The sequence below is a fragment of the Aquila chrysaetos genome, chromosome 9, assembly GCF_900496995.4.
Source record: "Aquila chrysaetos chrysaetos chromosome 9, bAquChr1.4, whole genome shotgun sequence".
Lineage (NCBI taxonomy): Eukaryota > Metazoa > Chordata > Aves > Accipitriformes > Accipitridae > Aquila > Aquila chrysaetos.
In genome coordinates, this window is record NC_044012.1 from 3,646,675 (window position 1) to 3,667,223 (window position 20,549).

General features: G+C 44.7%; 1 protein-coding gene and 1 long non-coding RNA gene across 3 annotated transcripts in view; both read right to left on the reverse strand.

Moving 5' to 3' along the window:
- Positions 1–13,384, reverse strand: part of LOC115346233 — a 42,927-nt gene extending 29,543 nt beyond the window's left edge. Inside the window, exons 1-2 of one of the 2 annotated variants that reach the window (XR_005933232.1) lie at positions 13,272–13,384; positions 4,073–4,915 (exon numbers count right to left, since the gene is read on the reverse strand). This is a non-coding gene — a long non-coding RNA (uncharacterized LOC115346233). The remainder of the gene's footprint in view (positions 1–4,072; positions 4,916–13,271) is intronic. The other variant, XR_003925059.1, reaches the window with a different exon arrangement.
- Positions 13,385–16,498: 3,114 nt separating this feature from the next.
- Positions 16,499–20,281, reverse strand: LOC115346004. Its single transcript, XM_030025603.1, has 2 exons — positions 20,150–20,281; positions 16,499–17,922 (listed from the first exon to the last, which is right to left on the reverse strand). The coding sequence occupies exons 1-2, from the start codon at positions 20,258–20,260 to the stop codon at positions 17,035–17,037; spliced, it is 999 nt and encodes a 332-aa protein (XP_029881463.1). The 5' UTR covers positions 20,261–20,281; the 3' UTR covers positions 16,499–17,034.
- Between the last annotated feature and the right edge of the window lie 268 nt (positions 20,282–20,549).

Here is a 20,549-nt window from a genome sequence, read left to right on the forward strand (position 1 = left end):
GCAGTCTGAACATGGCCAAAGTTATCTAACTGCTCCAAATCATTTCACCCATCTCTATTCTTGTTGATCCCGGTGTCAAGAAGGTTGTGAGACCCTATCACAAAACTGCCTGGAAGATTTCCTTGGTGCCTCGAAGCCCGCAGGAAACCTTGAGGGACATGCATTAAAGGGAGCAGTGTCCTCTCCTACGCCACTACTACTGCTCACCCCTTGGGAATGGGAAGAGGGGCTTATGGATCACTAAGCACCTACGGTCCCTTTAGAGGTGATGGAGATAGACGCATCTGAGGCGTCTGGGGGTAGCCGGTGGGTGTAAGCTGCACAGTGACACCGTTCCCATAGCGTCAGAGCAAGAAGAGGTGGGTTAGAGTGAAAATGCAGTTCAGTTGCTCACCACTCACCCTTCTATTTTGAAGGAGTTCAGATAAGCAAACTGAAAATGATGTCATGGCTCCCAAAGGACACAGAAATACGTTGCCATTTGTCCAGCCAGAGTACAACTCTTATTAGCATGATATAACACAGTAGTTGGGAACTTAATAGAAAAAACAAAGCTGGAATTTAATAAAAAAAAAAAAACCTATAGCTTTTAACTCGTTGCCCTTAGCATGCGGAGCTACTGTAAGTGAGCGCCTTAACATGAAAACTCCGAAGACTAAAGAATTAAAGTAAATGCAATCAGCAGATTACTAAATACCAATGGGAAATTTAGAGCTATAGAGCAAAATCCCGGAGCATTAAAGGATTTACCGCTTGGCATTGATGAGAAGCAAATCTTTGGATTTCCATTTCTATCCTTAATTAGTAACTGAGGTTTATTTTAGTCTAAACTAAGTCACAAAAGATAACACACCCTAAAAGAAAATAGAAAGCAGTGCAATAAACTTCATAAAATGTCTTATTAAAAAATAATAAGAAAAAAGAATAGATTCAAATGGAAAATCAATTTCCAGCTCTTCCATTTCCTTTTGTTTTCTTGTCTTCCCACCCATACTCAGCTCTTTTCTCATAATGTTCATCTCTTTGCTAGAGAGGTTACTGAGGGTGGTAACAAAGATAGCATTTTAAACCCAAAAGGGAGGCTCCCTTTTAGAAGGGACATTTTAGGAGTGTTCTTGCTCCTTCACAGCTTGGTTTTTGAAAGTTTGCTGTCTCCCTGCCCAGTTCCCAGGGCCCCTCACTGGAAGTAGGACCTAAAATGGATGATCCGTGCTTCTCCGTGGCTTCAGCTCTGAAAAAAACAGCTGTGTCAAATGAAGCGGTTTTTTTATACGGGCACTTTGGGACAGGGGAAAGATAAGGTTCTTCTGGTTAATCGGGAGATCCCTAGCTTGGTTATCTGATGTCCCCATCCGCCGTTTGCACCACCAGTGATGGACTCCCAGGAGCTGGCTCGGCGGGGGCACCCCGGTTTGCTGGCAGGAGCCTGGCTGTGCTGGAGCGTGCCCAGCTCCTGAGATGCACCGAGGATTTGGTGTCTGATTTCCTGAACTGCGATACAAACTCCCACTGCAGCATTTCCAGCAGAGCTTTTGCCGTGGCTTCAAGTAAAGCTGTGAAATATAAGCAGCTTGCTTCAGAACAGGAAAAGAAAAAGAGCCCGTGAGTAAAATCTGAAAAAATACATAATAAAGAGCCCCGTCCCAAACAAACCATGTGCTTCAGCAAGAAAGAAGCTGAAGTTCTCCCTGCTGTTACTCACTCCCTGCTTTCCTGTCTTCCCCAGTGAACTCAGGAATACATTTGGTCCCCATAAAAATTTACTATGGAGTAGTCTGCGTGTGATTCCTGGGCTGAGGCTGAAAAGAAATGCCCAAGCATGATGGAGTAATGAAAGGGTGGCATGCTAGCGAGGCTAAGGCAGGGAAAGTAGGCCCATTTAAGGAGAAAGATTTTAGGAAGACGCCCTGTCTGTGTAGGTATGGGCTCAGTGTATCCCTAGGGTACCAAGACGGGCAGTAAGACACATCTGAACTCTTTGTTTCTTTGTCTTCTGTGGTCAGAGAAAAGCAGGACATAGGGCTGGAAGGGATCTCTTGAATCATCTGATATACCTCTTCTATGGCAGTACTAGGTCAAATAATTCCCATCATAAGCTCACCAAATTCTGTCCTGGTTTTGGCTGGGGTAGAGTTAATTTTCTTTCTAGTAGCTGGTATAGCGTTATGTTTTGGATTCAGTGTGAGAAGAATGTTGATAACACACTGATGTTTTCAGTTGTTGCTAAGTAGTGTTTATACCAAGTCAAGGATTTTTCAGCTTCTCATGCCCAGCCAGCAAGAAGGCTGGAGGGGCACAAGGAGTTGGGAGGGGACACAGCCAGGGCAGCTGACCCAAACTGGCCAAAGGGGTATTCCAGACCATGTGACATCATGCCCAGTATATAAACTGGAGGGAGTTGGCCTGGAGGGGATCGCTGCTCGGGAACTAACTGGGCATGGGTCAGCGAGTGGTGAGCAATTGCATTGTGCATCACTTGTTTTGTATACTCCAATTCTTTTATTATTATTATTATTGTCGTTTTATTATTGTTATTATTATCATTATTATTTTCTTCCTTTCTGTCCTATTAAACTGTTCTTATCTCAACCCATGAGTTTTACTTTTTTTTTTTCCAATTCTTTCCCCCATCCCACTGCGTGGGGGGGAAGTGAGTGAGCGGCTGCATGGTGCTTAGCTGCTCGCTGGGGTTAAACCACAACAACTCCCTTAAAAAAAGAGGTTCAATTATTTTCCCTGTTTTTACCTACTGCAGCCGCACCAGAGCCTCATTTCAACATCTTTGACTGCTTTCTACTCACCTGTGGAGACTATTAGGAAAGACGATAGAGACATAAGGGAATCTTAGATAAAAGGATTAAACACTTGCAGCACAAAAGCCAAGGTCAGCAAGCTTTGTCCAAGAGTTAAAATACTCATAACAGGCTCATATGTGCAACAACATAACCTCTTGATTTATCTGTTTAGCTTGGGATGTATCATGCCAAATGTCAGTGGGGTCACTTCTGTGCTAAGCCCAGTAGATAAAAGATTTTTTTTTGCATGAACCCAGCCTATTTAGCTCTGTTGCATTGCATTTGCTGACTTCTTACCTTGACCCTAAGTTGTCTGGAGCCCAAAATGGACCACAGCATAACTGCAGCTCTGGTTTTGAGTTCCTTTGTCTGCATGTGGAGGCTGAGGTGGGACTACATGCTCTCTCCTGCCCATGTCCTCCTTTCTGCCTCCTGTCTCCTCTGCAGTCACTATGATGTGAAAGAAAGAGCAACGCTGGCTCCACCTGAGAAGACATCTCTTTGGCCCGGGGTTGAGCCATAGTTCAAATATTTCCCTCTGCTCCCCTTCTTCTCCTACATTCCAGTGTGACTACAGTGAGCTTGCCCAAACCAAAAGTGTTGAGACCAGAGGCACGGATGAGGCTCTGCTAATCCCCAGTGCAAACTGGCTGGTGGGGAGAGCAAAACTGGGCTCACCTCACGCATTTGCCAGTTAGCAAGGAGTCAGCAGACATGTGCAGTGCCCCGTATGGTCCATGAGCTCTTGGGGTCTGGGGAATCCAAGGTGCAGATCTACAGATCTGTCCCTCCAGCAGCAGTTACACGTTGCTTCACAGTCAGGGCTTGGAGTCAAATCCAGCATCAAATAGGTCCTCTAAGCTTATGAATCATCTAATGAGCAAAAATGCATTAAGTACAGCCAACCCCAGAAGTTTCAAAGATGGTATTTAGGCCTCAGAAATTATTGCATGGCTTAAAAGTGATGAGTTTAAAAAAATCTACTTTGAATTAATTTTGTCTTGTAGTTTCCGGTCCCTTTGATTGAAAACTGGACACTCGATGCACATTGTCAAAGTTTTCATTATGAGCTAAAAGAATTAGAGATATGCATCTGAAAATGAACACTGAATATAGTCATATGATTGCAGGAGCTGAGCACTTAAGATAAATCATCAAACACCATGCAAAGTAAAATCACAAGTAAGTTCCCTTTCAACTAGTTCATTCATGAGAAAAAAGGAAAACCAAACCAAAACAAAACAAAACAAAACCCCACAACCTGTTTAATGACTTACTTAACAACTGGTGATATTTCAATTTATGGTCATTCATTGGATCCTTATTCTCAAGGTGAATCGTGGTGTACTCATTTTGAGGCAGTGATGGATATCTGCCCATCTGAGTTAGCAGTCCTCTTTATCTCGGTGCTTGAGCAGCTCACAGGCTTTAATGTATTTTGGTTTTGTGACACCTCTGCTATCGCCAGGAGGAAGGCTGCCACAGGGGAATGTGATGGACGAGCGTGGCAGAGACATGAACTGGGACTACATCTCCTGTCTTACGGGGTGCCCTGTGCTAGCTCAGAGAGAAGAGAGAAAGCAACTCCCTCACTTGTTTTTTTAATTTGTTAGAATAACAGCTCCATATTCCCAGGGGCAAATGTCAGGAATAATTGCACGCAAATTGCACCGGAGTCATGCTAACGCACCCATTGCCACCCAAGGGCTCCTGAAGGGTTAATATCGAGGGCTCACTGGAGTTCAGTTAATTTACAACTGGAGACCTTTATCATCTCACACTGACATTGAGGGCTCACATTTCGCACTTAATTACTTGTTCAGCAATCACGCCTGGAAGAGATAGATGTGTTTCTGTGTTTAGCCCATGCAGCTGTGAATTGTTTATTTACTTATCGTCAGGCTGGGAATGGCTGTAATTTAAAAGTTCAGATCTCTGCTACCCTGAGCGGTGCAGGTCTTCCTTTAAATACTTCCATATTGCCGCGGTGGAATTTCGCTGGAGATGCCCGTCTTCTCCTCCTGTTCCGGGTAATGGGCCGGCAGGTGTTACTGGTTATTGGCGACCGTGATTATTTACGCTAAACAATCGCTGCCAAGTTCACAATCATAACGAAGGATCTGCGGAGATAAATTTTGGAAGGTAAAAAAGCAGGCCAAGGAGATGAAGCAAGATGAATTCCAGTAATTCGGCTTCTGAGGAATGACTCGATCCCTATCTCGGCGCTGGAATAGCTGAATCACGGCAGCTTCAAACAGTGGCTCACAGCAATTCATAGGCCAAATGGTGTAATTACAATTTAAGCTGTCAAATGGTGACCAGATGGCTTTATCTTTCACACCAGAGGCCTAAGAAGTTGGTAGGTGTGACCTTTCCACATACCGATCCACCTGCGCGGTGCATGAGGTCTGCGAAAGCCCGCGTTCCTGGCGCGCCCAGCCGTGGGCGCTGACACCCGTCCTTGGCTTTGATAACTTTTGAGCAAAGCTGTGTAAAATCAACAGCGTCTTTTCACAGGGTTCCCAGGTCGCGTCACCCTTAAATGCCAAGACGGCAGCCACCAGCAATGTTGTTGGACCATTTCACCACGCGTGGACGCAGAGGGTTACCGGAGTACAAAGAAGGGGTGAAGCCCCCCGTTATTCCCTTGGGGCACAGACTTCCAAGAGGGAGTAGCCAAAATGGTCCGTCCGTCCAGGCATGGCCAACCCATGTGTAGGCAGAGCTGCAATGCAAGAATGCCACGCTGCAGCGGTCTTTGTGAAGTACGTGCGTGATGGAGGAGACGCTGTTGGTAAAAGCAGGCTGGACACATCACCTAAAAAAAGCCTGAGGTAGTTCCCGGAGAGTCGCCCTGGGCAAACCCCAGTCCAATTTCCCAGCAGATACCAGCTCTCAAGGTTAGGTGCTTGCTGGGGAGAATATCCTCATAACCTGTCCCATCGCCAGCGGCAGCTCGCTCCGGCCTCCAGGAAAACCCAGCCTGGTCCCGCACCGGCCAGACCCCGTGGGAAAGCACACAGTTTTGCAGCAGCTCTCAGATTAGAGCAGCCTTAAAAATAAGGACTTTGGGTTTGATATTAAGCCCGGTGAATTATGCCTGCGGGCAGGTGGAAGGGCTGACATATACCAACAGCAGCAGAGCTTCTGCCTCAAGACTCTTGCAGAAGCCAACTGCTTTTGGTTTAAAGAAAAGGTTTTCCTGGCCCGCGTTCTTGTGAGAAACACACATTTCTCCCAGTCCCAACGTTCTTTCTATCTCAAAGGTGAGGAGAAAGGGATGCAAGCTAACAGGGAGCATGGCAAGGAAGGCTGATGCAAAGAGGTGGTGCTTCCTAATATTTTTTTCTATTATCATCACCACTGTCACTGTAACAAATTACTTCTCTCTCAAGATGGAACATCTTTAAAATGGTTTGATAATAACATGTAACAAAAAAAGATCAGAACTTTTGGTTTTTGAAGAAGCGTAAGAGATATTGGGCGTACACAAGCCAACTAAAATGCATATAGTTCCAGGGTGATTTGAATTTTCTCAGAAACAGATATACAATCTTATATGTCACTTCAGTAAAGCCAAAGAAAGAAGAAAAAAACCTAGATAGGTATAATTGAATTACACAAAATCCTGGAATTTGATGAGAGATAAAGTTACCACTAATTGTCTTAAAAGAAAAAAAAAAAAAAAGAAAAGAAAAGAAAAGAAGATGAAATTAAAATGTCAAAAGAGCAGTGAGCTGCCTCATTGAACATTCAGTTTCTGGGTGCGTTCACGGTTGTGTTGGCAATGCATCCGTGTACACACTGAAGTAAAAGCACTGCAAAATGGAAAAAACCCCAAACCACAACTTTTACAAAGGACTGAAATGAACAGCTCAGAAACGCTGCAGGATTTACAAAAGACCATTGCAAGGCAGAAACAATCACAAGCAAAATCTGAGCCAGTAACAGTCCTGTACGTTCAAGCGTGCTGGGAAGAGCTCTGCGGGCCGCATCCATGCGGGTGGCACGAGCGAGTTGGACCCAGCCAGCTCCCAGGGTGGCCACCTCTGCAATGACCCACTGACACAGAAAATGGAGAGAAATATTTGTTTCTTTCAGTATTTTGCTGGTTTTCCTCCTTTTAAAATTGTTGCTTCTGCTGACTTTGGTTTGATGGTTAGCAGCAGCACGGGGTGTTCGGGGTCGCAGCATCAGCTTAGGTAAATGGGGATTTTTCTGTGAACTATGAAAACTTAACTCAGATGAATCTTGTCCCAATTTAACAGATACAAAATGACAGAAGGCAACTATTGGCTATAAATAAGCTTCCCAGGCTGTCAGAAGAATTATTGCCGAGCTGCAAATAACCTGTGAACGCAGAGATTAAAGGCAATGGGCGCAACGAGCTATTTCAAAGGCAAGCGCAGAAGGGAAGGGGAGAGCATCCCTTCTGCCCACTCCCTGGCACTGCCGCTTCAGTGGGGCTTTTCCCACGCTTCATGGGAAGCAAAAATGTTCACCGAGAGCCTGAGGGGATCCGAGGAGGCAAGGTGGGCTGGGAAGGATGTCCCGAGGTCCTGCTGGGTGCCATAGGATGCTGGTCCAGATGTAAAAAGTACAGTGGGAGAGGGAGGACCCCACATCGCTGTGACCCTGGTATTATTTTTGCCCCGTACACACACAGCACTGGCTATTGCAATAGACTGGCTCAGTAATAATATCATTCTGAAATGCATTTTTTGCCCTGGGCGTTTGTGGAGGAGCACTGGAGAAGATGCACTTCTGCAGGCGATGCCTCTTTGGCTCTGGGACCTGAGGGCAGAGGGGGGATCGCGTACCCTGACAGTTGCATATTCACCACCCCACATTTCAAAGAGATTTTTATCTGCCTGGCATGGAAGATTTCCCAAACTGTTTATATTAAGAGCAGCTTTTGATGCCAGCAATGAATATTACTATATTACTGAAAGGAATCAAAAGCTAAAGTGCCTGCGTGTACAGTTAATCTATCCAAACAGAAAATGTTTCTTAAAAAATTACGGCACTATTTTTATAACAAACCTCAGCCAAACTCAAAACTGAATAAATATAATATGTTCTTTTAAAACCAATTTATTTTTTTAATCATGGGCAAAAATACTTTCCTTGCTTTCATTCAGCAGCTAATACTTCACCCCCCCCATATTCGAGCCCGGAGATTTGCCTGTGACGGGATTTCTGCTTCGGAGGCGTTCGGATTGAAACACCTCCCGAGGCCGGTGGGAATGCAGATGTGAGCACGTTAAGTTAGCATCATGGCCAGGCTGTGGTTTCTCTCTCTTTTTAACAAAACCATGAATTAGGCAAGAAAGTGCCTCAAAGGGGCCAGTAGTGATGGGAAAGGCAGCCACCCTAACGCCCTCATCCACCAAGAGCCTAAATAAAGGCAGAGCCATATATATTTCTGTAGGATTATGCGAGGGCATCTATTCCTACTGACATGCTGTTAAGGCAAGAATACAGAGTTGCTGTCTTCACGTTATTAAAAACTAGCCTGTATAGTCATTACCACAACGTAATTTTCATTAGGGGTTGCTTATAGCAGAGTTTGGCCCTTCCATTTTTTTTAATGTTATTATTATTACTATTTTATTTTAACTAGAAGGACCGAGCAGAACTTTTCCTGGATTTTTTAAGCATTTATTTAGACTTGCATCATTGCCCAAGACCACAATTTGAATCTCTCAAGCCTCATCCCACGATCTTTTACTCCCCTAAACGCTGCGCCTATTTGATTCTCTCATGAAGAGGAGTCTAACCAAACAATCTGCAGCATGCAAGTACCCTAAAATGTAGTTAAAAATTACTAGAGGAGACGGCACTCGGTGATGAATAGGCAAGCGGGGTAACCTGACCCCTGAGAGCTTACACATCCCCTTTTTGTTTGTTTGTTTGTTCTGCTGAACTTTCCAGGAGTTTCAGCTGCAATCAAACCCAGGGCCCTAACGTGCTAGAAAGAAGCCATGAAAATGCTTTAAATACTGTCACCACGTTGACCATTTTTTGTATGTATTTTTTAAGAGGGGATGATTCAAGTTGCAAGCTGTCATAGAAAAATATATTGAAATTTCTTCCATCTGATTTTCTTGTATGAAAGAGAAACTGTGTCTGGGTGCCGTGCCGTTCCCCCAGCAGTTGTGCGCTGCTTATTCTGCTGCCCTGCTAAAGGTCAAAAGCAGGTAATGTATGTTGAAATTTCCACAGACCGGGGTAAGCTCTGAGGTTGTTGACTTTGATATCAGTTTTCTTCTACCCGGGGGGAAAAAAAAAATCACTCCAGCTCCTCATTGATTTTTCATGGAAATTCACCAATTTCTCCTAGTTTAAGATCTGGTCTCTGATTTCTCCCTGATTATCATATCCGTCTGCCCCCCAAATGAAGTCCTGCTTTGTTTCAGCTCAGGATGGTGATATCATTATTACTGCACTGAGCAGAGGGCAAAAATTCCAGTTTGCTAGAACACTGGTGCTGAATGACAGAGGTTACTTCAGAAAAAGAAAACAAACAACCCTCCCCCAGTAAACACACCTTAATAAAAAGGAAAAATAATGAAAGAAAAAGTTGCACGAAGCTTGAAATGGGAATGGAACGTGCCTGCGCCTTTGCGCAGAAGATGCTAATAAGCAGAGTCTTGCAGAATTAACCAGCGTTATGACTTTAAATGTTCCTTTTGGAAATCACACTTTGCTCTGGCTGTGTTTGTTTTGGTTTAGCTGACTGTCGCTCTCTTCCCTGGCTTCAGCCCTTCTGCGTTTAGCTGCAAACTGATACAAGGGGAAAAAACTGTCTTGCATTTCTACAATTTTAGATAATACAGCACAAATTGATGGAAGGAGCCACGCAACTTTACGGTCAACCCTCCCGACTCTGCAAGGGACAAAAATGAGCTTTAAACAAACAAAATTTTGGTCATCAACATGCTTAATTGGTGCAGAACTGGATTAGGATGTTCCCATGGGGCTCCTGAGAGTTAAAGCCACTTTTCTTCAGATATATCGATATACATGTTGGTATTAATTCACCCTCTTGGACTCTTGCAGATGTTACAGGGAAAGCATTTAAAACTTACATTTTAAAATGTATCTGGGACATGAACGCTCAATTTATTATTGCTGGAGTCTAGAAATCTAAGATAATAGAATTAATTTTTTTTATTAATTCTCATTGACTCACATATTCAAATAGAAGTGCCGTTTTGTGCCCCCTACATTTAAAAAAAAAAAAAAAAGCTTTTGAAAACTTCAATTGTCAAAATAGCCAGGATATTCCCTCCCATGAGAGCACAGGAAACCAGTATGGGTTATTAAAAGAAGTCCAACAAATCAGACTTTTAACATTTGCTCAGATAATTAATCCAGGGAAAGAAAGGTACAGTAAAGAAGACAAAAGTAGAAAAAAATTTGTACTGTGAGAAAATTTCGCAGCTTAAAATAAAAATTATTTTTTCTAGATAAAACAAGTGCTTTAAAATCTATTTAGCCATTAGTATGCATAGATATTTCATCTTATACGTATATAGCAAGCTACCATTTCCAATACAGCTTACCGGTCATAACTTTGACAAAATATACAATTCAGTCTTTGTGAATCAGGATGTTTTAAAGCCATTCAGGGAAATTCTTTTAAACACAGTGGCTTGAGATTAAAGTACAGATTTAGTTCTTTAGAACGTTTTTCCCAAATGAGTATAAATGTGAAGTCTGCCCTTTAAATTAAATGACAGCAAGAAGTCAGGGGAAAAAAACAAAACAAAACAAACAATAGCAAACAGTTTGAGATTGATTCTGCTCTTGCTAACCTCATTGTAAATAAGGGACTGGCTCTAATTTAGTTAATGAGATTTCACCAGTGTAAATTAAATTAGGCTAATTATTTTATGATTAAAATGATCTCTGTCTTTGCAAACAAAATAGATTTTTTTTAACAATTAAAGGATTTTTTAAAATTTTTAAAAAAAATGCTGGCATGAGATGTAAAAGCAGAGCTCCCATGGACAGAATGTTTCTGTGAGTAGAAAAAATATTTTTCTTAATTGATTTATATTTAATTCTTCTTTTTTAGCATTTTAATTATTTTTATTATTTAAAATTGCATCTATAATCTCTCAGATCAAACCCAATTTGTGCTATATACCTTCAGAAAGCGTTTTTTTCTGATTGTCATCGTGTCTTTGCGCAGCATACAACACACCCACAATTTGTAAGTGTGTAAAATCCATTTGCCAGTGCGCGCAGCTACCCTGCAAGATAAGGGCTGAACTACCTTTAGAAAACAGGAAAGGGTTGTGCATAATCTGTTATACATTATGTTTGATTGTTATGGTTTTTAAGTGTTATATAGCAACCAATTATTTTTATAACGCCTCTAATTGCATAAAAAGCAGATGCAATGTGCACAGTTTAGGGCAAGTGGGTATTGATTTTCATTCTTGATACAGAAACCTACCCGATAAAATTATTAAACTGTGTGTTGATAAAGCAAATTGTACTATAAGTATATAACAAGTGCTGAAAAGATAAATAGGCTTTCAATTGCAATGCAAATACATGCCCCGGCAGTAGAAGTTGACCAGTGCACGAAGCCACTTTCTCCCTCTTGCACTGCCAAAGTAGCAATGCCACCTAATGGAGAGCCCGCACCTCGCACAACCCGAGCAGTTTTCCCGATAGCAATCTTTGCTCAGCTTTAACAGCTTTAAAAAAGGCTTTACAAAGCGATAGTTTCAATGGAAGAATAACAAAATCCCGTAGCAAAGGCTGGACAAATATTTGGATTGCCTTGCTAGATGTCAACACTTGAAATGAGTAGCGTTGTCTCAACCCATCCCTGGCTCGCAGGCAGATGCACGTGGCCCCCGAAGTACGAGTTTTGGTTTGATATGGGGTGCGCGGCTGATGCGGTAACTTAGATTTATTATCTTCGTAGAAATCCCCCATTCCTGTTAGGCAGAAAACTTGGGAGACGTGACCCGGCTGCAAAGCGATGTGAAAATACACTCAGCCGCGCTAATCCCTGCTCTCTGACGCGCGGTCACGACATGCTTTCATCTTCGCCGTCGCTCACGTCCCCACGCTCCGGCTCACGCATCCACGTACGCACAGGCACACACGTACACGGCTCCTCGCACGTGGCCGTTCGCAGAGAGATGAACGTGGAGAAACCGAGACCGGGGCGCAAAGACAGAGAATAAATATGCCCTTGCCTTAAACTGCTCTTTGCGTGTCCTATCTGCTTTCTGCAGCGTTACAAACACCTCTGTGTGTGTGTGCGCACCTTCCCAGGAATGCTTTTACGTTCATATTCATAGGCAGGCATGCATCGCTGCTGACAGACCCGTGCACGGTTATCGATACGCACATATAGAAATATAGCAGCAAATTACACTGCATTTTCACCGGTGCAGCAAATCAAGTTTGACCAACTTTTAGGACTGACTCCCAAACCAGGCCCTAATTTGAAGATGATTTAAGATTTCCACCCTAGTTAAATACCCCTGGACATAAGAGTATCAGAAAGCAGTTTGGATTTTGCTCTCCCCTTTCCCCATTGCAGCTGAACAAAGCACCATTCTCTCTGACTCGTATATATTTTCCTTTACATCGTACCCAGGATTTTCCTCTAATTTATTTCTGTAGGGCCTGATCCAAAGCTCCCGCTGATTTCAGGAGGTTTGGGATAGGGCCCTGCGCTTCTTCCACTCCTGACCTGCTGCAGCCAGGTCTGAAGTCAGTGCTAATTTGAATGATAAACATCAGGCCACACAAAAATAGTTTAAAAGGGGGGCTGGGGGGAAAAAACAGTAATTTTCTACATAGTGTGCTACGCTTATGCCAAGGTTTGCACCCCCACCCCCACCGGTTTCAAGCATATTCTAGTATGGTAAGGTTAGGGATAAAAATCAACTATAAGAAAGATACTGTTTTAAAAGCAGCAGGGTTAAAGGCAGCAGTTAAAGCCAGTAGAGCTGAGAGAAACCGGTGCAAAGCATAGCTTTGCTGCTCTCAAAAAAAAAAAAAAAGAAAAAAATCGAAATAATAGTAAAATAAACTCAGAGAAGCCCAACAACAGAAAACCCGAAGCAAATAAAAGTGAGTGGAACAGATTTCCGTGTTTACTTTTCTTTCTGCAGTTGGATCCCTTGTTGTAGCCGCAAGAACTGCAAGGATAGGATGCGAAATGGGAAATAAAAGATGGGAAAAAGAAAAAGAAAAAAAAAACTTTTTAAAGCAATTTAGGGCAAAGGAAGCAAATCCAAAGGCTCCAGCCTGGACCAGCGGAGCGATCCCCCCCCCCCCTTGCCCAGGCTCTGTCCCAGGAGCCCGGCGGGTTTTTGCAAGGCAGAAGCTCGGAGCGGGGAAAGGGGATGGTGCAAAGCCCAGGCTCGGAGGGGAGGAAGAGGAAGAGGAGGAGGGTTTCGGGACGGGGAGAGGGAAGAGAAAACGTCTAGTACATACATCTCGATGAGTTCACCAGCCCCCAGCCTCCGCTTCTCTCTCTCTCTCCCTCTTAAGTCAAAAAGGAAATGCGGTTTTTTTTTTTTTTTTTTTTTTTTTTTTTTTTTTTCCAGAATCAGAAAATGAACCGTCAGGAAGTTGGCAAAATCTCTAACTAAACAATCAATCGAGGAAATGCAACAAATTCGCGCGGGCCCTGCGCTTTGGCAGGGAGGGGAGCGAGGGCCGGCGGGCGGCGCGCAGAACCGCGCAGACCCGCGCAGACCCGCGCAGCGCAGCGCAGGGTTTTCACTGCTGTATTTTCACCCTCCGCAAACTCATCCTCCGCGGCCAGGTACGCGAGTTAAAGGCAGCTCCCCGTACACCCGTGCGGGGGAATTGGTTTCCCTTCCCAGGGGCTGGGATAAGCGGGATGGAGAAATGAGCCAGTTCCGTGCTGGTATTTCTTCTAAAAGTGCATTTCGCACAAGAATGAGTGTAGCAAGGAGAGGGTTTTGTGGGTTTTTTGTTTTTTTTTTTGCTGTTGGTGGTTTTGGGTTTGGTGGGGTTTTTATTTATTTTAATTTTTTTTCTCTTTTCCTTTTTTTTCTTTTTTCTTTTTTTTTTTTGCACAGCTATCGCCTCTGCTTTTCCTAAGTTTCCCACAATTCACCCGTTCCTCCCTCTTTTCTTCCCGTTTCCAAAGGATGATCTCTGCCCGCTGATACAGACCGAAAGGTTTCCCCCCCCCCCCCCTTACATAAACCAAACAAATACAGGGATAAATAAAACCTGCTACGTGAGCGAAGCAGCCAGCCTGGCGCAACGCGTTGCTGTCCACTGCGGGAAGCGCGACAGCATCCCGGGGGGGGGGACACGGGACACACACGGGGGGGGGGGGACACACGCTCCGCGGGCAGCCGCAGCCGCGTATTGCCGGGGGGGGGGGGGAATATTCTTTAGGCTCCCGTCTGGGCAAAGGTAACCCACCAAATCCCCCGCAAGGGATTTTATCAGAGGGGGGGACTCCCCCAGATGCTGCTGAAGGCAGCTGGAGACCCCCCCACCTTCTCCTGGCCCCCCCAGCGGTGGGTGCGGGGCCGGCACTGAGGGACCCACCGGGTAAGGGGAGTTGCCCTCCCCCAAAAATGCGGGCCACGCTCCGGGGTCACTGCTAAAAGCAACACAACTCCGTATTTTTTAATAAAGAGCGTTCTCTTGCGAGCTGGCTGCCTTCCACCCACCCCACGGATGAGCTGGCTCTGTAAACACTGCAGAGAAGATTAACACTGCTGTTCTAACCTCAGAGAGAGATCTGTGCCTTAGGAAAGCTTTTACTGCTGCTCATCTATGGGCTCCATAATAGTCCTTTTGTTTTAAGGGTGACAACAGCCCCGGGTCCTGCCATCCTCAGCGCAGCCCCGCATAACGCGGCTCGGCTCTCTCCCGGTCCCTCTCCATCACCAGCCCTCCCCTGCCTGGGTGTCCCCCCGGCTCTGGGTGTCCCCCAGATTCTGCATATCCCCCAGGTTCTGGATATCCCCCAGGTTCTGGATATCCCCCAGGTTCTGGATATCCCCCAGGTTCTGGGTATCCCCCAGATTCTGGGTGTCCCCCCACAGCAGAAGGAGCGGCTGCAAAAATCCGACGGAGGATTTTTTTTTTTTTTTTTTTTTTTTTTGATGGGTGATGTCTTTAATTTGGCAGCCCAGAAGAGCTCGTAACAAATGACAGAGCGAGCTGCCAGCAAGGTTTTCTAGCAGATACCGGCCTGTTCCCAAGAGCTTCTTTACTGACCGCCTGTATCTCGGGAGGGGAAGAAAACAGCGTTATCTGCAAGCGGGAGTGAGGGTAATTTATTATCGAAGCTTAGTTCAAAGGTACTGCTCTGCAGCTAGGTTTAATTGAGCTCTGTATTTGTGAAAAGGCGGAGGAAAGCTGGCAATGGCAAATTCATTTGCGCAGGAATTACACAAACACACCGCAATCCCGGGGGAAGATGCGATCCGCACGGACGAGAGGCGGGATGGGGGGGGGGGGGGGGGGGGGGGGGGGGCGCTTGTTTTTTCGCTTTTGCCAAAATAGCACCAGGCTGGGGGAGCTGGGAAGGTGGGGAGGAATGAATTGCGAATCAGAGAAAAAATCCAGGAGGAAAAGCCGGGTGCCCCGGGCCGGGTGAGAGCTGAGCATCGCCGGGCAGCAGCGGCAGGAGCAGCCGGCGGACCCACCGCAGCCTCCCGCCTCCATCCCTCACTGACACCCGCCTGCGCACCGAGCTCAGCCCCCGGAAAAAGTATTTAGTTAGCAGAAAAGAAGTTGAAACAACAACCGGGGGGGGGGGGGGGGGGGGGGGGGAAGAAAAAGAAAGAAAAAGGAAAAAAAAGGAAGAAAAAGAAAAAAGAGAAAAAAGGGAAAAAGGAATAAAAAAGAAAAAAGATAAAAAAGAAAAAAGAAAAAAAGAAAAAGAGAAAAAAGCGGTTCTGCTTCCCCCCCCACGCCCTCACAAACAAGACCTTCACATAGTAAAATGTTTCCTTGGGTAAGGATTTTCCCCCATATCGTTTTACCCTCTCGATCACTTTTGGTAGGTCCCTCTAATGCACGATACTTTTGAGGTTTTTCCTCCCCCCGTTTGCCCTTTCCGAGTAATACTGACATGAGCTCGCTTGAGGATGATGGTTTGACTTGATTTGACCACAACTCGTATGACAGCGAGACTGGGGCATTTAAAACCGGTATGCAATCGGAATAAAACAGCAGATCGAAGTTGGAGTACCCGGAAAACCGTCAGACAAAACACACTGTAGCCAAAATGGGCTTTACCTTTATGAGACGCTACAAATTGCTGCTATGGACACTTTGGAGACCTTTGAAATCCCTTCATTAGCTATTTGATGCATTTGACATCCGAGCTCATTGTACCCCCGAGGCGTCCAAAACCTTGAAAACCAAGTTTTATTAACCTAATAAAATGCACGCACACAAAATTCGGGGGAAAATTCAAGAATCAAGAAAGGCAAAAAAACCCCTCTGACGAGTTCCTGGAGATTTTTCAAGGTTGGATTAAATGTGGAGGAGATGAACTATTTATTTGTCAGAATAGGATTTTTTTTTTTCACTTAGGCGATTAGTTTTATAGCGGAATTGCTTTATAAAAGAAATCGAGCATTCGTTTACATTTATAACTGACAAGCTGTCTTCGTTTCCATCTTTATGATATATTTTCCTTCTTCCTTGATTCCTGCATTATGCAATAACTCAGTCATTTTTATGAACAAAGGGGCAATATAATGAGAAACATTACAGCAGCAGTGCGTATTTTCTGCCCACTAGCAGAGCGGTTTGCCTGTAATATATTTTATTTCCAGCCAAAACTAACGATCTTAACGTCTTACATGATGGGAAAGGACGTATTTACAGTGTAGCCATTGTACGCCGGGATATTGGGACTTTTCTGTGCCATAAACATCACCTGGGCGGAGGTCCCGGCGCCGTTTCCCACCCCTTTGCGGGCAGCATCCCTCCTCCCGCAGCATCAGGGAGAAGGGGTCCAGATGTTTTCCCCTTGCTCTTCTTTTCCGCAAAGAGGACTGTTCACGGGGGGGGGGGGGGGGGAAGTAATGAATAAGAATAAGGAGAAAATAACATTGAAAAATCACCTTTGTGATCGCTTTGACCCAAGAAATCTAACCAAGCTGAAGCTCTCTCAAACGCAGCTAAAATTCAGCTGCAGTGGTCTCTCCCCTGCACAGAGCTTTTAATGCCCAGGGCACACGTTTCTCGCTTAAAACAGCGTCTGGCGTGAGAAAATCCCCCTTTTTTCTATCAGATCCCCTCTAAAGCTCTTGCTTCCACCAAAAAAATCCCTTTTGGGGCACGGCTGTGCTCTCGGGCACGACTTGCTCCCTGCCACAGGTAACCGGGGCTGTTCGCACCGTAATTGAGGCACAAGTGCCATAAACCCAGTAGCCATTAGCAATTGGTAAATAAGTGTGCGGACTGTAAAGCTAAGTGTTGTATCCTTTAGATAAGGGCTTATCTGTATAACCATTAAACCCACACTTGCCTCTTTAGCATGTAGAGAGGCTGGGGGGGGGGGGGGGTGGACTCCTATAGGAAAATATTTATCTAGTCCCTTTCGGACAGAAGGATTTAATCCAGTCTGATTTGATTTGCCAGGAGAAACCCCTTTCTTGTTTTTGTTTGGTGGGTTGTAATGCTGTGGATTAAAATCCTTAAAAACTTGCTGTTTGCCCACAAAACAAATAAAGGATAATCTGGGTGGAGTGACAGGAGTCTTAATATGCGGTGTCTTTTCTGTCATTCCTCCTTGGTAAAGTTCATCATTTGACCATATACACAGGCTGTTGATAAAAGCAAGCTTTATATATATTCCAGAAAAAGAAAAAAAAAAAAAAGGAAAATAGGACCCAATCCTGGCAGCTGTCACTGAGGCTGGAGCATGCAGGATCAGGTCCCTGTGGTCCAGCTGTGCTAAAAGTAAAGCCAGTAGCAAGTCTCCCTTGGATCGGAGTGTGACCCGGATCAGGCCTGAGAGATGGACACAGCAAGGAAGCAGCTGGGGAGAATCTCTCTGACCTGGCGCTGATGTACACCCCTTGGCTGATCCACGTTGGTAGGTCGGTTCAGAAAGTACTGCAGTGCGAGCTGCATGGATTGAGTAGAATGAACAAAATTTAGGTCCTGATCCTGTACCCTCAGTCTTTCTCCTTCGCAGAGTTTTATCTACTTAAGGATGCTCTCATGGAGCATGGACTGCAGGGTACTAGAGACCTCGAATACCAGACTTTTATTAATGTAGCGACAGCAGCAAAAACTAGTCCAGGAGGTAATCAGAAAGATGTTCTATTATTTTCCCCAGCTCTTTTGTAATTCCTGTAAATTTCAAAGTTTAATACAAAGATTAGTAGCATCTGTTTTCATTTTTATAGATGAGGAAACTGAGGCACTCGGAAAAAAAAGAGGATTATCCAAGGTGCAATTTCAGTGGTAAAGTGCAGGATTAAAACACAGGTTCTGGTGTGTTTATACCAAAGCCACATTGACTTTCAGCTAAGAGTCTTTGTCTGGTTCTTACTGAAGTCAATGGAAATTTTAGCACTGCTTTCAAAGAAAAGGCTGAGGAGACTGGTAAATGACCATTTGCTATCGATCCTTTCTGAACAGGGCTCTATTTTTTTTTAACATAAGCAAATCTCCCAGCCCCATCTGGGGCCCGGCATTCAGAGGGGAGGGGGCTGTAGAAAAATGGGAGCATTGGTATGCTCTGGTCCAGAAGGAAGTAAAATAATCAGTCTTCCAAGCAGCATTTTCAAACAGGGGACAGCTGCAATCTGAACCCTTTCTCTCAAGTGAAAGTGTACATTTTTAGAAGGGTACCCTTTTTGATCCATCTATAAAACTCTAAAATATGACAATTTTGCTGGCAGCAGAATGCATAAGAGCAGCAGACTGAATTATTCATGTGAAAGCCAAGTCATAACTTTCCGTGATAACAGCACACACAAAATTCAGGGCTTAGACATGAGTAGAAATCTTACATGCCTTAACTTAAGCCCAGTATAATGGAGCCAGATTACAAGAAAGAAGGTTTTTCTCAGTAGCTGTCAGCTTTGACAATAAGGCTGTGGATATCATCTCACTATCTTCCTATCCCCATGATGAAACTAAAATTCAGAGCCCCGGAAAGTGGGGGGAAATTTTGCCACTGACTTAAGTGAGAGGAGATGAGATGTCTTGATAAAATAAAAATATGCCATTACAGTTGGTTTTGGCCAATTACTGTCCTGTGTTTGCAATCTGCCCTGCTTCAGCAATGGTCATCTGGGTGCAGGAATCTCATTAGCTTCACCAGCAAAGCCACGTAAGCCGGAATTGCAGTCCCAGGACATCCTCCCGTCGCTCACGGCAGTGAGATTTGAGGGCACTGAGTTCTGTCCAAGTGAAGCTTTTTTAGGCCAAACCTTCAAAGGTGTCCTCTGAGAGCTCTGGGAAGATGGGTGCCCAAAGGAGGAGGACCCGGCCATGTGGGTCTGGTCCCCCTGTGCCTACATCTGCAGGTTGTCGATGTGCATTTAGCTGCGCCTTCCATGGGGTCCCATCTGCTCTCTCACCGTGTTTACCCAGCACTCTCATTGCAGTAAGCTGGATGACTGACTGCCAAGATTGAACAACAATAGGATTTTCTTGCCCAAAACATTATTCCCGAGGGCCCCTGACAGCTCCCTTCTGTGATCCCACCCCCTGTTCTGGTCCTTTCCTGCATTTGGTCCTGGAAAATGTGCTAAAAAAGAAACGAATGGGCCAGTAAGTAGTTTATTGCCATCGCTCATTTGAGATCCACAATGACTCTGAGTACCCCCTGCCTTGTAATCGCATTAGATTGTGTTAGCCCTCAACCTGCCACAGAAAAGTTGATTTTATATATTTCTGTGCTTTCAAAAAAAAAAAAAAAGTGCAGAGGTAAGACATCAATTTTCCTGCCACTCAATATTTCAGGCTATAATTGCTGACTTGTTGAGTGCAACACAAGCTAGCAGTAATTCCAAAGGCTCCAGATGATTTTATGCTTTTTTCTTTCTTTTTTTTTTTCCTGGTTTGTAAGAAAAATGCTCAAAACTGAAACAAAGCTAGGTCTTCATAGCTGAAGTTTTAAAGGACTAGAGAGCTTTCTAACCAGCCAAAGGAACGAGCAGGGAGAAGAAATGAGCACAGCCAGAGGGAGCAGACATTACGGTTCCCGTAAATGCCCTTCTTCCAGGAGTATCTAATCGATAGGAATCAAAGAGCAATTGACCCCGTTAGAATGATCCGGGTTCTATTAGGAGAAATTTCCCAACTGGTCTCTTCTTTTCCTCCAGCTGCGGGTGGTTTCTGCCCTGGAGATGGGGTTCCAGCGGCATCCAGCCAGGAGCGGCAAAGGCTTCGCTCCACCTGCCAAGCCGAGCGCATCCCGAGTGGATGCAGCCGCTGCACACTGGGCTGTACATCCCTGAGCTGTACCCTCTAGTGGACTCCGTGTGCATTTTCTTTTGGAAAAAAAAAAAAACGGGAGAAGAGTTTTATGTGCAACTTCCATCTTCAGCGAGCTCAGCGACACCTTCCTTGCTGTGTCGGAGGGATATCCTTATTGTTTCAATATCTTACCCACTGAATAGGCTCTAGCTTGAGATTTTTCAAAAGGGATGTGAGAAACACAGTGCAAAAAAGAAGCCCTCTGAAGCAAACACCTTTTTCTCTCGTGGGAAAAGAGCCAAACATCTATTTCATTTTCCAGGC

Bases quoted from the DNA above. Each gene is read 5' to 3' on its own strand.
- LOC115346004 (XM_030025603.1), bottom strand. From the start codon at position 20,260: ATGTACAGCCCAGTGTGCAGCGGCTGCATCCACTCGGGATGCGCTCGG. The intron at 17,923-20,149 runs GGCAGAAACCAC...TACTCAATCCAT, and splicing joins CGCTGGAACCCCATCTCCAG to GCAGCTCGCACTGCAGTACT.